General features: G+C 30.7%; 1 protein-coding gene across 2 annotated transcripts; it reads right to left on the bottom strand.

The window, feature by feature from the left end:
• Window positions 1-10420: 10420 nt before the first annotated feature.
• LOC108346908 (uncharacterized) lies at window positions 10421-15097 on the bottom strand. 2 transcript variants are annotated; one of them, XR_001833820.2, is made up of 6 exons: window positions 14662-15097; window positions 12823-13001; window positions 11633-11993; window positions 11317-11423; window positions 11022-11220; window positions 10421-10624 (listed from the first exon to the last, which is right to left on the bottom strand). XR_001833820.2 is itself a non-coding variant. In XM_017585971.2 (5 exons), exons 1-4 carry the CDS (start codon window positions 15031-15033, stop codon window positions 11334-11336), a joined length of 1002 nt encoding a protein of 333 aa, XP_017441460.1. In that variant the 5' UTR covers window positions 15034-15097; the 3' UTR covers window positions 10775-11220; window positions 11317-11333. The 2 variants fall into 2 exon arrangements, 1 of the variants encoding a protein (XP_017441460.1); XM_017585971.2 differs by lacking the exon at window positions 10421-10624 and having other exon boundaries at window positions 10775-11220.
• Window positions 15098-16707: the final 1610 nt, after the last annotated feature.

Consider the following 16707-nt stretch of genomic DNA (forward strand, 5'->3'; position numbering starts at 1 on the left):
ACGAAGGAAAAAAAATAATGACTTGACATCGATCAGAAGCTACAACCACCACAAACTTGAATACAATATAGACATGCCTCAATAATTATGTTTTAATTAAAAGAAATTACATTAATATAAATTATTAAATTTAATTATAATTTATATTTTTAATATTATTTATTTATCATAAATTTTAATTATAATATAATTTATTTATTTCATTACATACAATAATATATAGACCATATATTTTTATTAATTAATCAAATATAAAAGTTTCACAAGAAAATTGACTTGACCACGTAAAAATCTGAGACACAAAATTTTAATAACTAGTGTTATAATCTAATTAATATATATTATCAATTAAGAATATATATATATATATATATATATATATATATATATATATATATATATATATGTTGTCTTTGAAATTATGAACTTTGAGGAGAACCCTCTTCAATCAAATAGACAACATCTAGGTCATGAAGATTATTTAAGGAAAGCATTTGAAAAGATGTACATAACTGATAATTCTCCTCCACAACAAGATGTTCCTAAAAGCTATCAACAACCTCATGGAATATCAATGCACAATATCATATAAGACATCTTAAAAGGGGTAACCACTAGACGAAACTTAAATAATTTTTGCATGACAGTGGCTTTTGTATCTCAGATAGAACCTAAGAATATTGGTAAAGCTCTCCACAATGACAAATGTGTTGCAATGTAAGAAGAGCTATGAATTCATAAAGGAGTTGAACATGAGGCGGGGAAGATAGATGGAATTCATAAAGGACTATGAATTTGATCTACTCTACCATCTTGGAAAGACTAATGTAGTAGTTGATGCCTTGAGTAGGAAGACCGTGCATGTGTTGGCAATGATGATCCGAGAACTAGAATTGGTTGAAAGCTTTCGAGATTTGAAGCTACAAGTTGAGTTAGAACCGAAAGGTATCATATGCAGTCGCTTAGTGGTAGAAAGTGAACTTCTGAGCAGAATCCGAGAGAAACAGTCGATAGATGCTGAGCTACGAAGTCAAGAGGACTGATTGGTAGTGAACAAGGGAAGGATTTCATTTTGGGACCAAACGATATTTTGAGGTTCAGAGGAAGGATTTGTGTTCCTAATAATGGGGAAACTAAGAGGTTGATTCTTGAGGAAGGACATTAGAGTTGTTTTAGCATGCATCCAAGCATGACTAAAATGTATCAGGATCTCAAATAATCATTTTGGTGGTCGGGTATGAAAGCAGATGTTGCTCGGTTTGTGTCATTTTGCTTAATATTATAGACGTCTATAATATTATAGACGTCCGGACCCTCCCAGGACGGACGTTTAAGGGGCTAACATGGGGAGTTTAAACGTTCAGTTGTTCAGCCTAGTAGACGTCCATCCCCCTCCCACGGACGTCTATAATATTATAGACATCCGGCCCGACCCAGGACGGACGTCTAGAGTTTCACTTATTTACGAATATGCCACCGGTCAATTATTTACGTTGGGGTTTTTGTAGACGGACGTCTATGGGGGGACGTTAAAAGCCAATTCTGCACCAGTGCCGTCCCAATAATAACCATCTCTAACAACATATGTCTTCTTTCAAATTTCACCACATACTAAAACATAACCACCACCATACCATATGGTTGGTTCAAAACCATGACTCTCACACGAAGCTAAATAATGATCACAAAACAAAATGTTATCACTCTTTACTTAAACCACCCTCTTCCACTACATCACACAGGTTCAAAAGACCTCTATCCACTGCATTACACAGGTGAAAGAGAAACCTTAACTTTAAGGGTATCACTACCAACCATACTAGACAAGTTCCTACCATTGAACAAGTTAAGAGTAGCCCTCTGAGTATCTCATGACTCACACACATAATTGTCTACTTCCTATCTAGTCCAAAATCACTCCAATCGAGTACCACTATGTTACTCGATGCAATAACCAAGCCAAAACAACTATACCAACATTTAAAATAGTCATACAGTCTCAAGAAAACATATTCAATAGGTTTATGATTGTCTACTCAACAATAATAACAATTATAATGGATAAACAATATTAAACAAAGTCCCCAAAACTATAGTTCATCCAAACAGTAATGAATCATAACCATCATACCATAAAATTTCATCTAACTCATATTAGTACATCACATAACCTTGAAAACAACATCATGACCCATAATCATGCCATAATAGTAGTATATATGTCATTCGATCTGAAATCCAGCAACCCTTTGTTTTAGTCAAAAAAATCTTATTTCTTTACTATTTCTTACCAGGATCAACATACAAATCTATTTAGTATCTGGTTAGTTTAGTTGGTCATGATCTGGACACAACTTAATAATATATGACTTAACATAACCATCTATAATCACCCAGTTTACCCATTCCTTGCATTACCCGAATGAGAACAGGGTGAAAACAATAATGCACGTCAAATTCATCAGCCTACATTACTGAACACAATATTATAAATTTTCTCACAATTAATACAAGCCAATACCACTAATAGGTAATTATAACAAGTGGTATAACACATACAATTGAATCACAAACATGAAACAAGAGGGTTAGCTCCCTATACCATGTTCAACACCTTCCCGCGATTAAACCTCTCAACCCAAAGGTTATATCCCCTTTTGTTCTTCACTCATCCTCCGCGCTTTCATGTTCTCCTGTTGGTCACACCGCCATGCCCACCACTAATTAGCTGATAGACTTTGTGTTTTTTCTCTTTAAAACAGAGAGAAGAAATGAAAAAGGGGTTTCTTGAAGGGTGACAGAAATAATGTTTTCTTGTGTTCTTCGCACAAGGTTTCTCCCTTCCTCTCGCCCCACATGCCTTTTCATCTCTCCCTAGGGTTTCGAAAAGGAAAAAAATACGAGAGGTTTTTATGGTTGATGTTGGAGAACAAAGTGGATTTATATAATTTCTTGCCCCGCGCGCTTCTCTCAGCCCAAAAGTGGTTTTCGAAAGAAAAAAATATAAATGAAAATAGCATAATGCAAATAAAACCCACTTTTGGTCTCCGCTAGGTTCGATACCAAGTCTAGCAATGTCACACACAAGCATCACACAACAAATACCACTAGGCTAAGCCCATTCTTCTTATTCATAGATAAGGGCATTAAGTTGATGCTTGCTCCTAAATCAATTAAAACCTTGCCAATGGCCAACTTTCCTATAGTTCATGGAATAGTGAAGCTTCCAGGATCTTTGAACTTTTGTGGAAAAAGCTTTTAAATGATAACACTGCAGTTTCCTTGAATTTCAATGGTTTCTTCTTCGATGTACTTCCTGTTTTTTGTAAGCATCTCCTTCATGAATCTAGCATATGAAGGCATTTTTTGAAGGGCCTCAGAGAAGGGTATACTAATCTCCAAGTTTTTGAATATATCCATGAATCATCCAATTTTTTTCTCTTTCTCCTTCCTTAAATAAACTTTTGGGTAAGGAAGGGACTTCTCATACATTTTTCCTTTTCTTTTCTATTCCTCTTCCTCTCCCTCTTGTTGGTTTTCTCCCTCAACTTTCTCACTTTCTTTTCTTTCACACTCTTCTTTTCTCTCATCATTTTGAAGGACTTCATCATTGTCTTGTTGTAAATAAGAGATTTCCTGCTTCCCTTTGTTGACTTTTTGATTTAGGGAACTACTTGTTGAGGAACTTAGCAACCACATCCTCCCACATTGTTACGTTATTCTCAGGAAAAGAGTTCAATCACACCTTGGTGTTACTCCATATGAAAAAGGAAACAGACTGAGCCTAATAGCCTCATTAGGCATGTCATTAATCTTCACAGTGTTGCATATTTCTAGGAATGTCGCTAAATGAGTATAAAGATTCTCATGAGATAAGCTAGTGAATTGATTGTTTTGCACCAAGTGAATGAGAGCAGGCTTCATCTCCATATTTGTGTCATTCACCCTCGGTCGAGCAATGCTATTGAAATAAAGAGGCCCTGTGATTGTCGAATAGTCTTTCAATGTGCATCTAGTTTGTCCTCCGTCGTCACCATTCAAATTAACAGCAATGTCTTCCCCTTCTTGATCAAATGTAGGGATGAAAGTTTCTTCTCTGCCTTCCTTGTTTTTCCTTCTTCTACTATTATTTCTTTGAGTTGTTTTCTGAACCTCAAGGTCAACAAAGAGTGGTTCTGATGATACGATAATTGTTGTACGAATTGTGCCCTACATACACTAGAGAACAATGATACTAGAGCCACAAGTCAGCCCAAAAGAATTGACAATATAATTACAAGAAATTAGAAAATAATGAATAAAAGAATAGAGTCTAAATTGGTTAAGAATCACACAAAAGTCTAGTTTTAACATGGGTCCCAGGCAACGATGCCAAAAACTTTTTAACTCTTTGGCAAGCATACCAAATTGTTTAAATAATAAATCGGTAGGAGCAGATATCGCTTCCCAAGAGACTCGTGTCATACTAAACAATCGTATAATTTCTTAACTAATAGAGACTAAAGAATGAGTCCCATTAAATGAGTTTTGGGTGCAACTAAAGTAAATATGATGCATAAATAGTAAAGTGAACTTTTGTAGCTAAAACACTTGGAAATGGAATTATATTGAAAATGATATGAATTAGTATTGTTTGGGTAAGATTTCACTTACTTCACTCTTATGCATGTACAAACACCCCCTCTTCATTAATAAGCTAACGTCAACCTACTAGTTTACTCAAAACTCAATCCCTTGGTAGAAAGAGCCTAGACTTCCTTATTAGACTTCAATGCCTTGAAAACCCTAATAAATAAATCCACATTAAGAATTAAGATTTAAGACAACTAAATGTCCAAGTTCTATTCCTAGATACAATTTCCTTTAGGTAGCTTATTCCCAGTCTAGGTTCACAAGATATTTTCCAATGTCAAACAAACCAAATAATAAGCTATGAATGCCAAAACATAACAAGCATTAAGTGAAGGAACAAAACTACTAGCACTCAATGAAATAAGCAATACATATATTCAAAGCATCTTCATATTACATCAGAGTTTAGTGGCTACATTTATCCATTGTTATGGAGAGCTCAAGCTTACAATGAAAGAAATGGAAAAAAGTGGAGACCCAAGGAAGAAGAAAGCAATGCACCCACACACCCAAGCTAGCCTCCAAACATTCCAAGATATTATTTTTGTGTTTAGTCGCCAAAAGATGTTATTCCCTTCGCGTTTTAGCATTAACTAGGTCAAAAATGTCAAATCAACAAAAGTGGCACTTAGCGCCCAAGTGCCAACCTTGCAAACTAAATTGCGCTCAATGCCCTAGATGGGGGCACTCAAGCGTCAGCTTTGCGAACTTAATGATGCTCAGCGCCCTAGATGGGGGCGCGCAGGCGGAAGCTTTGCGAGGTAATTGGTGCTCAATGCCTAGAGATAGGGCGTTCATACATGATCTTTGGAATCCATCTGGCGCTCAAGGCCCTTGGAGGGGCGCCCAAGCATGATTCTGAACTTCATGGGTTCTTGCTTTTGATTTTCTTTGTGCTTTGCCTATGTGTTAGTGCCTTGATTTGGTGGAGGTTCTTCCAAAGCATAGAACTAACCTACATAACAAGGGGACTAGTGATAAAATCTACTAAGTGTAGCCTAAAATATAATTATTTACAAAAGCAAGATAAAAGAGAGGATTAAGCAAGTTTCAAGGTAGAAAATAGTTGATTTTGCCAAGAAAATGAGGCTTAGATAAAGGTAAGAATTAGCATTATCACTACCAAGTTCAATATAACTATTTCAAAGCAAGTTTTCAATGATTTCTTAGAATTGAATGTGTGAGGGGATTAAAATGAGATGTGAGTATGCAAAATTATAAAGAAACACAACATGAATATTTTCTTAGACCTAGGTTTTCTTAATTTTATGCCTAAATGCAAAATTAGAAATTGTTTGATGAAATGCCTTTGTGAAACCCTAGGTTTCACCAAGAGTTTGATTAAATGCTTGAATGAACTAACCTAAAACTTATGTAATACAAATTACATGAAAATTTTTCTATATGATATCCTGTACTAAATGAATGTTCTTTTAACAAAATTATTTTTCACATATATAACACTTTATAATATGGTTATTTCATTTGTTATTACTTGTTAAACTTCAAAACATATGAAAAAATTAGACAATCTAGTCTTATAAACGATTTTTTCTTAACACTTCTACATCTTCAAACATCACAATTCATCATGCATTACAACATATGCCCATATCATTATGACCAAACATGTATATGAGACTCGTTTCTAGAAGACTAAATGCATGGAACTAGACAACTAAGATCTTATACTTGCTAGAAACACATCCATGCAACAAGATATAAGAGTAATAACCTTACCCACATGGTTATGTTACACCAAAATTGGGAGAGTCACCCACCCATATCCCTTTCTGACAAAGTAAATTTCATATAAAAATAAAATAAAATATTTTTTTATTGTCCTTAAAAATAAAATATGTCAATGTTTTTCAATGAACCAACTATTTACTCTTTTGTTTATAAATAATTGTTCTAATAAAAAGTTGTAAGTTTTAAATCGAAAACAAAAAATTCGATGAACTCTCTTTACTCAAAATTAATAACTACTAGGGCTAAAGTAATTTTATTCCTTGATCATAAAAGTTAATATTTTATTTATAAGCAAAACAATTACAAATTGTCTATTATATGAAATATTAGAAAGTATTCCAATTACAAAGGATAATAATAAAATACAAAAATAACAACCAAATATAAATCTTTTATCTTTTGTTAAAATATTTCCTCGAATACAATATGGTTAATTAAATCAAAATTTCTTTAAGCTCAATATCTGAATCTATAGACCTTATAGATCAGTCTTTGGATGCTTATCCAGCTTTAAATAGCGAGTCGAGCTTCCGAACAATAATCAATTACTAATAATTTATTATAAATAAGAATGGTTTACATCACTTTATATTTAGACTCTTAGAGCAACAGAATAAATTTTTTAACATGATAGCAACTAAATGGTGTTTTACTTTCAAACCATAGGTCAGGACCACACTTGATTCCGGTGGCCGAGTCCTAGTGGAGTTTCACTACCAGTTTTCCAATATACATAGTTGAATCAAAACTATATATTACTTACATGATGAATAAAAAAAAGATTCCACTTAGCTTCCTCTTCTTTTTTGTCATAAGTCATAATCCCATATGAACTTTATTAGTACGAATCCAAGTAGAGATACAAGGGACATAAGGAAAGGACACATGACAACAATTGTTGAAAGCTATTTCTTTTTACACTTTCATAATTTCAACATCCACTCCCATAAACTTTTATGTGTTGGAATGTATGCTTTTTCCAGAATAAAAAAATTGTATTTCAAAACATAAAATAAAAATATATTCCTAATTGTATATTCCAAAATATAAAATTTTACAGGAATACAAAAATTCATGGAGTTGCATGAAAAAAATTTATGGAACTATAAAAAGAAACTACCTTGTTGAAAACACTTATAGAGCAACTTGGAGATGAACAAATAAAAGAGGGAAGTCTCTTCCTACACTTTCATGTAAAAGAAACTTCTCGTTTTGTCCTCTGTAGACGCTGCCATCCAAAAACAAAATGACTTTTAGATTGTACCGTTCATAAATTTTCTGGATAGCAAAAGTTATTTTTAACTTCCAAATTACACAATTCTACCATTTGAAAGTCAAAATGACTTACATATTACACAATCCAAAAATTAAAAGATATGTTTCAATTAAAAAATTCTAAATTACACAATCTACATCAATTTTTAATTTTGAACTGTGCAATCTAAAAATTTCGAATTGTACAGTATAAGTATAAAATTTTGTTTATAAGAAAATACAGGAAGAAAGTTATGAAGTTACTGGAAGAAACTGTCATAAAAGACGTACAACACGCTGCCAACAATGTGAAAGGTATTTAAGAGCCATTGAATTTTCTTTCATTCACCTTCAAATTTAGTCATCTAAAGTAGTAATTGTTTAGTCATGACCAATTAATGACATGGGTTCTTAATCATTTCAACATTACTTCCCATTTTGGTAAACATTTATCAAAAGTTTTATTTCTTTTTCTTATCAATTTTGTTTAATATCATTTGTTTGGATATTAAACGTGATTTTTATTTTGATAGATTATATTTAATTTGATTCATTTTCATGACATCATATAAATTATTAATGAAAGATTAACAAATTATTAATGAAAGATTAACGGTATATGTTATCGTCATTTTTTTATTTTTATTTTTTTTTTTAAATAATATTTTTTTATTTTTTATTTAAATATTCTTTTGGTTTTAATTTTTATCAATTTTGTTTAATAAGGGACTCATCCAATGTTCAATTTAGTTTCTATTTTGATAAATTATGTTTAATTTGATATTTTTTATAATGTAATGTTTTAATGTTGTCTTATATTCAATTCAATCCTAATTTTTATTAATTTTAATACAAATTTATTCTCAATTAAAATTCATATTTCTATTAAATATTTCTTCCATTATTTTTAAACTAACTCTAACTATATTATTAAAATATAATTATTAAAATTGATTTAAAAATAATAAAGAATTTGTTTTCTAATTTTAAAATAATAAAGAGTTTTCCTTCTAATTCTAAAATTAAATTAGAGTTTTCCTTATAATTTAAAAAATAATAAAAAATTTCTTTATGAAGAATTTTCTTTCTAATTTTAAAAATAATAAAGACTTTTTTAAAATTAATAAAAAAATTTACTATTAATTTTAAAAATAATGAAAAAAAATTCTTATAGTTTTAAAAATAAAAAAAATTCATTTATTTTAAAAATAACAAAAAAATTTTCTTTTAAAATTTAAACTTGAGACTGAATTGAATAAAAGTAACAAAAATTTATAACTAAATTAAATAGAATTAAAAAAAATTAAAAATTGAAACTGAATTGAATACAAAAAACTATAGCTGTCAAAACGAGTCACTCGACCCGATCCAGACCGGCCCATCATGGGTTGGTCACTTAGTGAACCAACCCAACCCGACTCATTTATTAGCAAGCCAGAAAAATTTGAACCCGACCCGTGGATAAACAGATTGACTCATTGACTCACTTAATTACAATTTCTTTTGAATAAAAATAAATTACAAACTTTCTAAATAATTCAAATCTAAACAAATTTCACTCCCAACATGGATGTTTAATTAATTTTGAAAATAAGGAACTTAAATAATTTTTTCAAACAAAAACAAAATAATAAATATTTTTTATAAAATTAAATTTTAATAAAATAAAATTAGGTTGGTGGGCCAACCCGATCCACCACAGGTTCAACCCGCATGAACCGAGTTTAAATAAACCGGATTTAAATGAACCAGGTTGAAATTTGACCCGCATAAAGAAAATACAATTTTTTCAAACCCAACCCGACTCAAACCCGTGGTAGGCCAGGTTGACCCGCTGATTATAACCCATTTTGACAACTCTACAAAAAACTTATACTAATTTTACACGTAACATTAACATGTGACATTAATACTAATTTAACACAATGCAATGTGACACGTGAACAACTTTGTTTTAAAATTAAAAAAAATTAAAAAAAAATAATAAACTAAATTAAACACAATGTTCATATCATTAACAATTTAGACTATATCATTAAAAAAATTAAATTTAACATAACTTACCAAAATAGAAACCATATTAAACATTCGAAATAATATAAGTCTTACATTAAACAACATCAACAAAAAGTAGAGACTAAAATAATATTTATCTCTTTTCTTATTTACGATTTAGTACATATTTTAGTTCCAAAAAGTTATCATGCGAAGTTACAGTCAATAGTTTAATCAAATTAACGATGCAGACAAAACTCTTATGCATTTATTAAGTTTTCTGGTTGATATCATTGAACGTGATTTCTATACAACACGACATGAAGAATCCTCAATTGCACCTCTGAAATGTGTGGTCACGTTTCAGTTTTTATTTCTTTAAAAGTTATTTTTAAAATTTTAGAATTTAAACAAAAATTAACTTTTTAAGAGGCTTTAAATAAGCAGACCCATAATAACTAATATCTATAAAAGAAGTCTGATTGGTCAAAGTCTTTTCTCCCAATGACAACGCCTTTTATTCTATACAACACTTTATACTTCATCGTGTAGTCGCTTATGTTTGGTAAAACAATGCATATATTGGAACTAAAACAATAATACATACAAAATTTAGGTCCGCTAAAAGTTTTGAATTCAATGTAAAGAATAATACAGATGTACATCAAACAATCAAATTATTATTTAGAGTTCTTTTGGGGATGATATTTTTTCTGAAAATAATTAAAACTGATGTAAAACAACTGAACCATAACCACTACAGTTTTGAATTTTAAATTCAACAACTATGGTGATTTTCAAAACATGGACAAATGAAAACATTATGAAGGAAAATTGATTCAAGTGATACATTGATAAAATTGTTCTTTTCATAGAGATGAATTCTAACAACCAACATTCCAATAATATTATTGACTTGGCAAAATGCAACTTAAAAACGATGGGCGAAATGCAGATGATATTTATACACATGAGAATGTTACTATGGAGCCTGTGAGAGAAAACCAACAAATGTTAATAGCAATAGATAATCCACTGTAGATCAAATACATTATATCAGGTATTATAATTTAACGTCAACTTGATTAGAAATGGTACTAAACCTAAGGCATTAAATAGGAAATAATGCCAAGACAATGGATAAACCAGAACTCAGAATAATTACTTTTATTGTTTTTTCAAAAAGTAATTAAAGTAACATACACACACAATGAATAAGAAAACTAGGTCATGTCATCCTATTTCGTTTTCATTTAAAGTGGTGATTTTTTTACTCAAAAATCACCACATTCAAGATATCAAATTATGAATTCCTTTTACGAGCCAGAGGGAAAGAGAGATTCAGTTGTGAAATGTGCATTAGCAAATATCATAATTCAACTACAAACCTCAAATTTTTGGCCTGCAGTGCACAGACATCTCATCAGATTTCAATTCTGGGAATGAAGCACCAAAAAAAAGCTCCACATTCGTCCTGCTCGGCTACCAACAGCAAATTCCTTTACTTCTTCAAGAATCATAATACACAAGCAAGCACTGGTCAGATATAAGATACACTTATATTTCCGTAAAAAAACCCAGCTTCATCTGCAAACGGAAAAGGCCAAAAGGGCATTTAGTGTGCATCTCCTCAAAGCCTTTTTCTTTTCTCCATACCACTAATTCAAAGTTATGGAAGCATACCATCAGGGGACAAAACCCTACAGGCCACGGTTTGTCTCTAGACCAATTTCATTAACATTGATGTCTGCTATGTTCTCTTTCCCAAATAGAGTGAAATGCACAGTAGCCTGCAGGAAGAAGGCTATTTAAGTCTACAAACAAGTGAGAACATTTTTTGGCATAATTATTTGACCCACAAATTGAAACGTTATTTACAGCTTGCACAGTCAGTTTTATTTCATAACAGCATTCTAGCAATTTTAATCAGATAAATTTGCATGTATGTCTAGAATAGAAATTGCTATGCCAATTTGAGCTTGCTAAGGAAGAAGCTCACCATTTTAGTTTTCCGATTTAGCTTCTTGAGGGTGCCTGTAAACCCTGAAAAGGTTCCAGATACAACATTAACAGTGGAACCTGGAACAAGGAGTTTATATTTGTTTCGATTAGAAGAGGCCTCTTTGACTGTGACCTGGTCAGAAGTTTTCCTATGCCTCCTTTTAGATTTAGTATCAACAATAGCATTCAAAACATTATCGGGTTCTAATTCTGTATTTCGAATCCCAGAGACTAGAGCAGCTCTTTTCTCTTCTTCCTCAAAAGCTTGGTCAGTTTTTTCTTGTTCTTCTTTTGCTTGTCTTAAGATTGCATCCACATCTTCATCAGATAATGGCTTAGGTCTATTGATCTGTCTCTTTCTGCAAAAGTGAAAATAATCAAGAGTTTTTAATCATACTAAACAGGAACAGGGAAAAATATGCATTAGAGACGTTGGATTTTAGATATTTTCAACATCTGAAATCATTAATTAGAACTTAAAACGTATACAGCACACTTAAAAGGCACCAACAATTTGTAATCTTGGAAAGTGTTAGCTACTCAGCTCATCATAACTTAATCAGGAATAGATGTAACTTCTCAAAAACAATATAACATTGTTATGATCAGTTTACTCATAAACACTTATAAAAAAACTAGAAGAATGAAATAAGCTTCACCCATAAACTAAAATTAGTTTATAAATATGTTTTTTATCAGATTCACCACTGCATAAGTAAAATCAGCTTTTTAGGGAAGTTAAAATCATTTAGCTTATCCAAAAAAAAAAAACTTATTTTAACTTATGCATAAGTTAATTTTAACTTTGAGAAAGTTCTTTTCTTTTTCTTTTTTATTTTCTTCTCCTGTACATTCCAATGGAGGAATTTATTCCATTTTTCCTTATTTATTTAAGTACAATGGAGAAAATTTATTCAGAGTCTTCATGTTTCAAACTTTCTCAGTATAGTGTAACTTCAAAAAACTATACTTCAACATTGATTAACCTGTCAAGTAAACAAAGGGAATTAAAATAGACATTTCATTCAGATGGTTTCTTGTGAGGAATTGTTTTCCAGATAGTAGTCATTTCTCTTTATCATAACTAATAGATTGAAGACATCTTGCCCTGCACAAGAACCCTACCTTTCATGCAAAGATTTACAACAAAATTCTAAAAGACAGAAGGCACAAGCAGCAGATGCTTACGTGTTTCCAACTGTGGAACCAATAAATCCTCCAACACCATCATACTCTCTTATGAAGTCATGTAATTCTTTGTTCATCACACATCTCAAGAAAACACATCCTGGGAACAATTGCCTTGGTTTAACAGAGTAGGAACCATTCTTCAATCTCCTTTTCTCATTGACGGATGGAACATATATCTAAAACCATACACTACAACATCAATAAATAAAATAACCAGATATGAAACATTACTTGTTTGTCACTCCTCAATTTCACTTTTATTTTCATCTTCATCTACTAAGTTGGTGGTGATGTTTGCCACAAACACCAACAACTACCATGGCCAATGGCCACTCTCTAAAACTCATTCAAACAAACAAAAGAGCCTAGAAACAGTTTTTATAAAAACTAACTGCAATCTAAGAACAACTTGTTCAAGCTAAAATCTGCAACGCAGCATGTTTTAGCTAATATTCTTGGGAGAAACTTCGATACAATTCTTTAAGCAGTTTGTGGTGTTCGCTTATAAGAATCAGATTCTCATTTTAATAGTCTGTGTAATAAAGGTTCACATTAAACATCAACATATATTCTACTGAAGTGAATTTCCAATTCAAATTAAAGAGCACACAGATAGCACTTAACTATATCTAACTTTTATCTTTGTTTTTAACCCTTGGAATATGTTTGAGAAACTAATTTGATAAAAACACATCAACAAGTACGTATTTACAACCTTAATTATGAAGCTTATTGAAAGTATCGTGTGAGTTTTCAGAACTTATTTTAAGTTAGGTATGCAACTTCAAATCTTCTTGTAAATTCTTCTGTTTTACAGTGTTTCAACAACTTTCATGAAGAAGCTTACTGAAATAAGAGTAAATCGTAAATTGTCCATACAGTAATAATATGTAAAGTAAGATTGACAAATTTTACAATAGCTACATTAAAAATCAAACCTACTATAATTTCAAGTTGATTAACACAGTAAAACAGTGTATATACATGAAATTCTTAAAATGAACTTCCTAATCCAACTCATGAATATCTTTAAATATACACTTAAACCTTTAAGTACTAAAACATTCTTTTCAAGACTTTAACCTCCTTTTATAACTTGTTATAGTTATAGTAAATTCTTTAAACATATTTTGTTATCCAACAAGCCAAACGACTCTAGTTCTAGACTCGGCCTTCTCAAGCCAAGTTTCGGGTTGTTGATGGAGAAAAAAAAAACATTAAGAGGGGAGATTCCCGAAAAGTGGTTAGCCAGGTTCTCAAACAGAGTCAACAAGGCCCATAGATACCAGTACTGATAAATTCCAAATTAGGGAAACAGATCACTATTAACAATTTTCAACTAATTAAGAAAAAATAGAAATTGCAGAAGATCAGAAGACGTTAGGATCATGAATGATTGATAAGTCAAAGAAGATTCTTTATTTTGAATTAACAATTTAAAAATAAGAAACAAAATTTATACTCAGTAATCTACATAAAATTTCTATCAGGTAACATAAACTTCATCAAAATGAGTTAAAAAGGTCAACATAAACACAAACAATAAACTATTTAATTTTGTAATAAAAATAATGCTAATAGAAAGTTTCTAATTAAAAAAATACACACACAAATACAAGGGTCCAATAGAAAAGTATACAATTTTTATTTCAATCTCAAGCTTTATTCATGATACTTTTTCCATGCATTCATGTGCCGAATATATGGTTATAAAAAAAATTCACAAATAATTGAAATAAAGAATCGTAACCTTATTTATCTAAACAACGGTTACCAAATCCGAGAGAATGCAAAACACTTTCAAAGCAGAGGACGAAACAGCAACAACATCCTTACCTTAAATTCGACGTCGGGGTAGTTTAGAGCGAGGGAGCGAGCGAGGAGTTGCGCGATTTCGTGACCCCTAATCCTCAAAACACGAATGACCCACCATTGAGGACCCAACTTGGCGAGGTTGTCCAGGTTCAGTTCATCCATCCACGAACCTTTCTTCTTCGGCTTCTCGATGAGTTTCATCTCCACCTCCTCCCTCCAGTTGGCGCCGCTCTTTCTCTCTCTTCTCTCGCTCCTCTCACGTCTCCTCTCGCGCGCGCTCACCTGAGAGAGGGACTCCAAGGAAGCTGAGAGGGTTAAGGATCTGTTTGGAAGGGAAGTAAAAGTGAGAGTGTGGAAGCGCAATGGATTCCATGGGAGAAACAATCCTCTCATGTCTTCTGCTACTGCCAAGGAAGGATAATACGAGGATACTCCTTTGCCTTTTCAGCTCTCCTGGTTTTATTGGGTGAAAAATATAATAACAATTACTAAAACTTAATACCACATTTTATCACACAATTACTATAATTTAAAATTTATTATCCAAATTTATATATCGCTCATTTTATTATCAATCATTTTCAATTAGTTCACCCTGTAACTTTAAAAATTCAACAATTTAAGATTTGAAATACATTTAATAAACATAATTTAAAACACGAATACATGTATTTCAAAATATGTTTATTTTTTAATATATCTATGTTTAAGCAAAAAGCACATCAAATTTAAAATAAATAAAAAATAACAAATAATAAATTTTAAAAAATCAAAATAAAACAAATAAAAAAATTACAAAACTTCAAATAAAAAATAACAACTAAATATAATTACAATATTTTAAAAAATCAAATAAAAAATTTAAAAATAACAATCAAATAAAAAAATATTTTCTTTACTTTAAATCATATTGTTTTTTGTTATTTTTTTATAATTGTTTAATTTAGTTTTAGTTGATTTTTTAAATCTTGCAATGGTATTTGATTGTAATTTTTTATTTAAATTTTGTTAATTTTTTTTCTTTGTTTAATTTTGATTTTTCAAAATTTACTATTTGTTATTTTTTTTATTTTATATTTAATATGTTTTTTTAATGTAAAAATGTTTAAGGAATAAATTATTTCGAAGTATGTTTATTCATTAAAACTACGTTTATTTATTAATTGTATTTCAAACTCTAAATAGTTGAATTTTTAATTGATTTTTGAAGGCCGGTGAAAAAATAAAAAAAAAATGCAATAAGTGAAGAGAGAATAAAAAAGTAAAAGAAAATTAATTTAATAAAAGTTAAATGTCATATTTGTAATTCTAGAAGTGTAGATGAAAGAAGAGAGGTGCAGGGTGATACACCCTTTCAATTAAATTTCTTAAAATTTTAACACCAACAGGATTTCACATTAAAAAAAATAGGAGAAAAAAATACAAAAACGTTAACCATTTATTAGATTAAGGCTTTTACTATCTCCACTTTCACAATTTCTTCTTGCAACTACTCAAATTTTCAAAATATTATTTTATCCTTATAAAAGTGATAAAAGTTATCTCAAATTTCTAGACCAAGATCTGTGGAACAAAATTACCAAACTATGTGAAATTTGTTTTGGAATAAGATTTTGGAAAGATATTTTTGAAACACTTTTCATAATACATATAATGTCTTTCGGAACAAGTCTTTTTGAAGATCTTACATTATATATGTTACAAAGAAAAAGCTTTGTTTTTCCATTTTATCTCTTTTTATTCCTATGTAAAGTTGTTCTCTTTTTTTCTAGCTTTGTAGCAACCGTCATGATAGAAGAAACGATAACAATAATGGTGTTGTAGGGTAGTTGTGCTATATAAAAAAGTTTAAAGAATAATTATGATGTATTATTTTAGAGATACTGTGTCATTCAAGTTGGTGCATGGATATCACACATTCCCAACTTGAATAAAGACTCATTAAACACTCGGCTTGACATTCATTTGTGAGAATATCAGCCAACTACAATTCGATCTTACAAATGAAAAGGAAATTATTCCAACTTTAAGTTTCTCTTTGATGAAATGTCTATCAATCTCCACATG

Source organism: Vigna angularis, chromosome 9, assembly GCF_016808095.1.
Source record: "Vigna angularis cultivar LongXiaoDou No.4 chromosome 9, ASM1680809v1, whole genome shotgun sequence".
Taxonomy (NCBI): domain Eukaryota; kingdom Viridiplantae; phylum Streptophyta; class Magnoliopsida; order Fabales; family Fabaceae; genus Vigna; species Vigna angularis.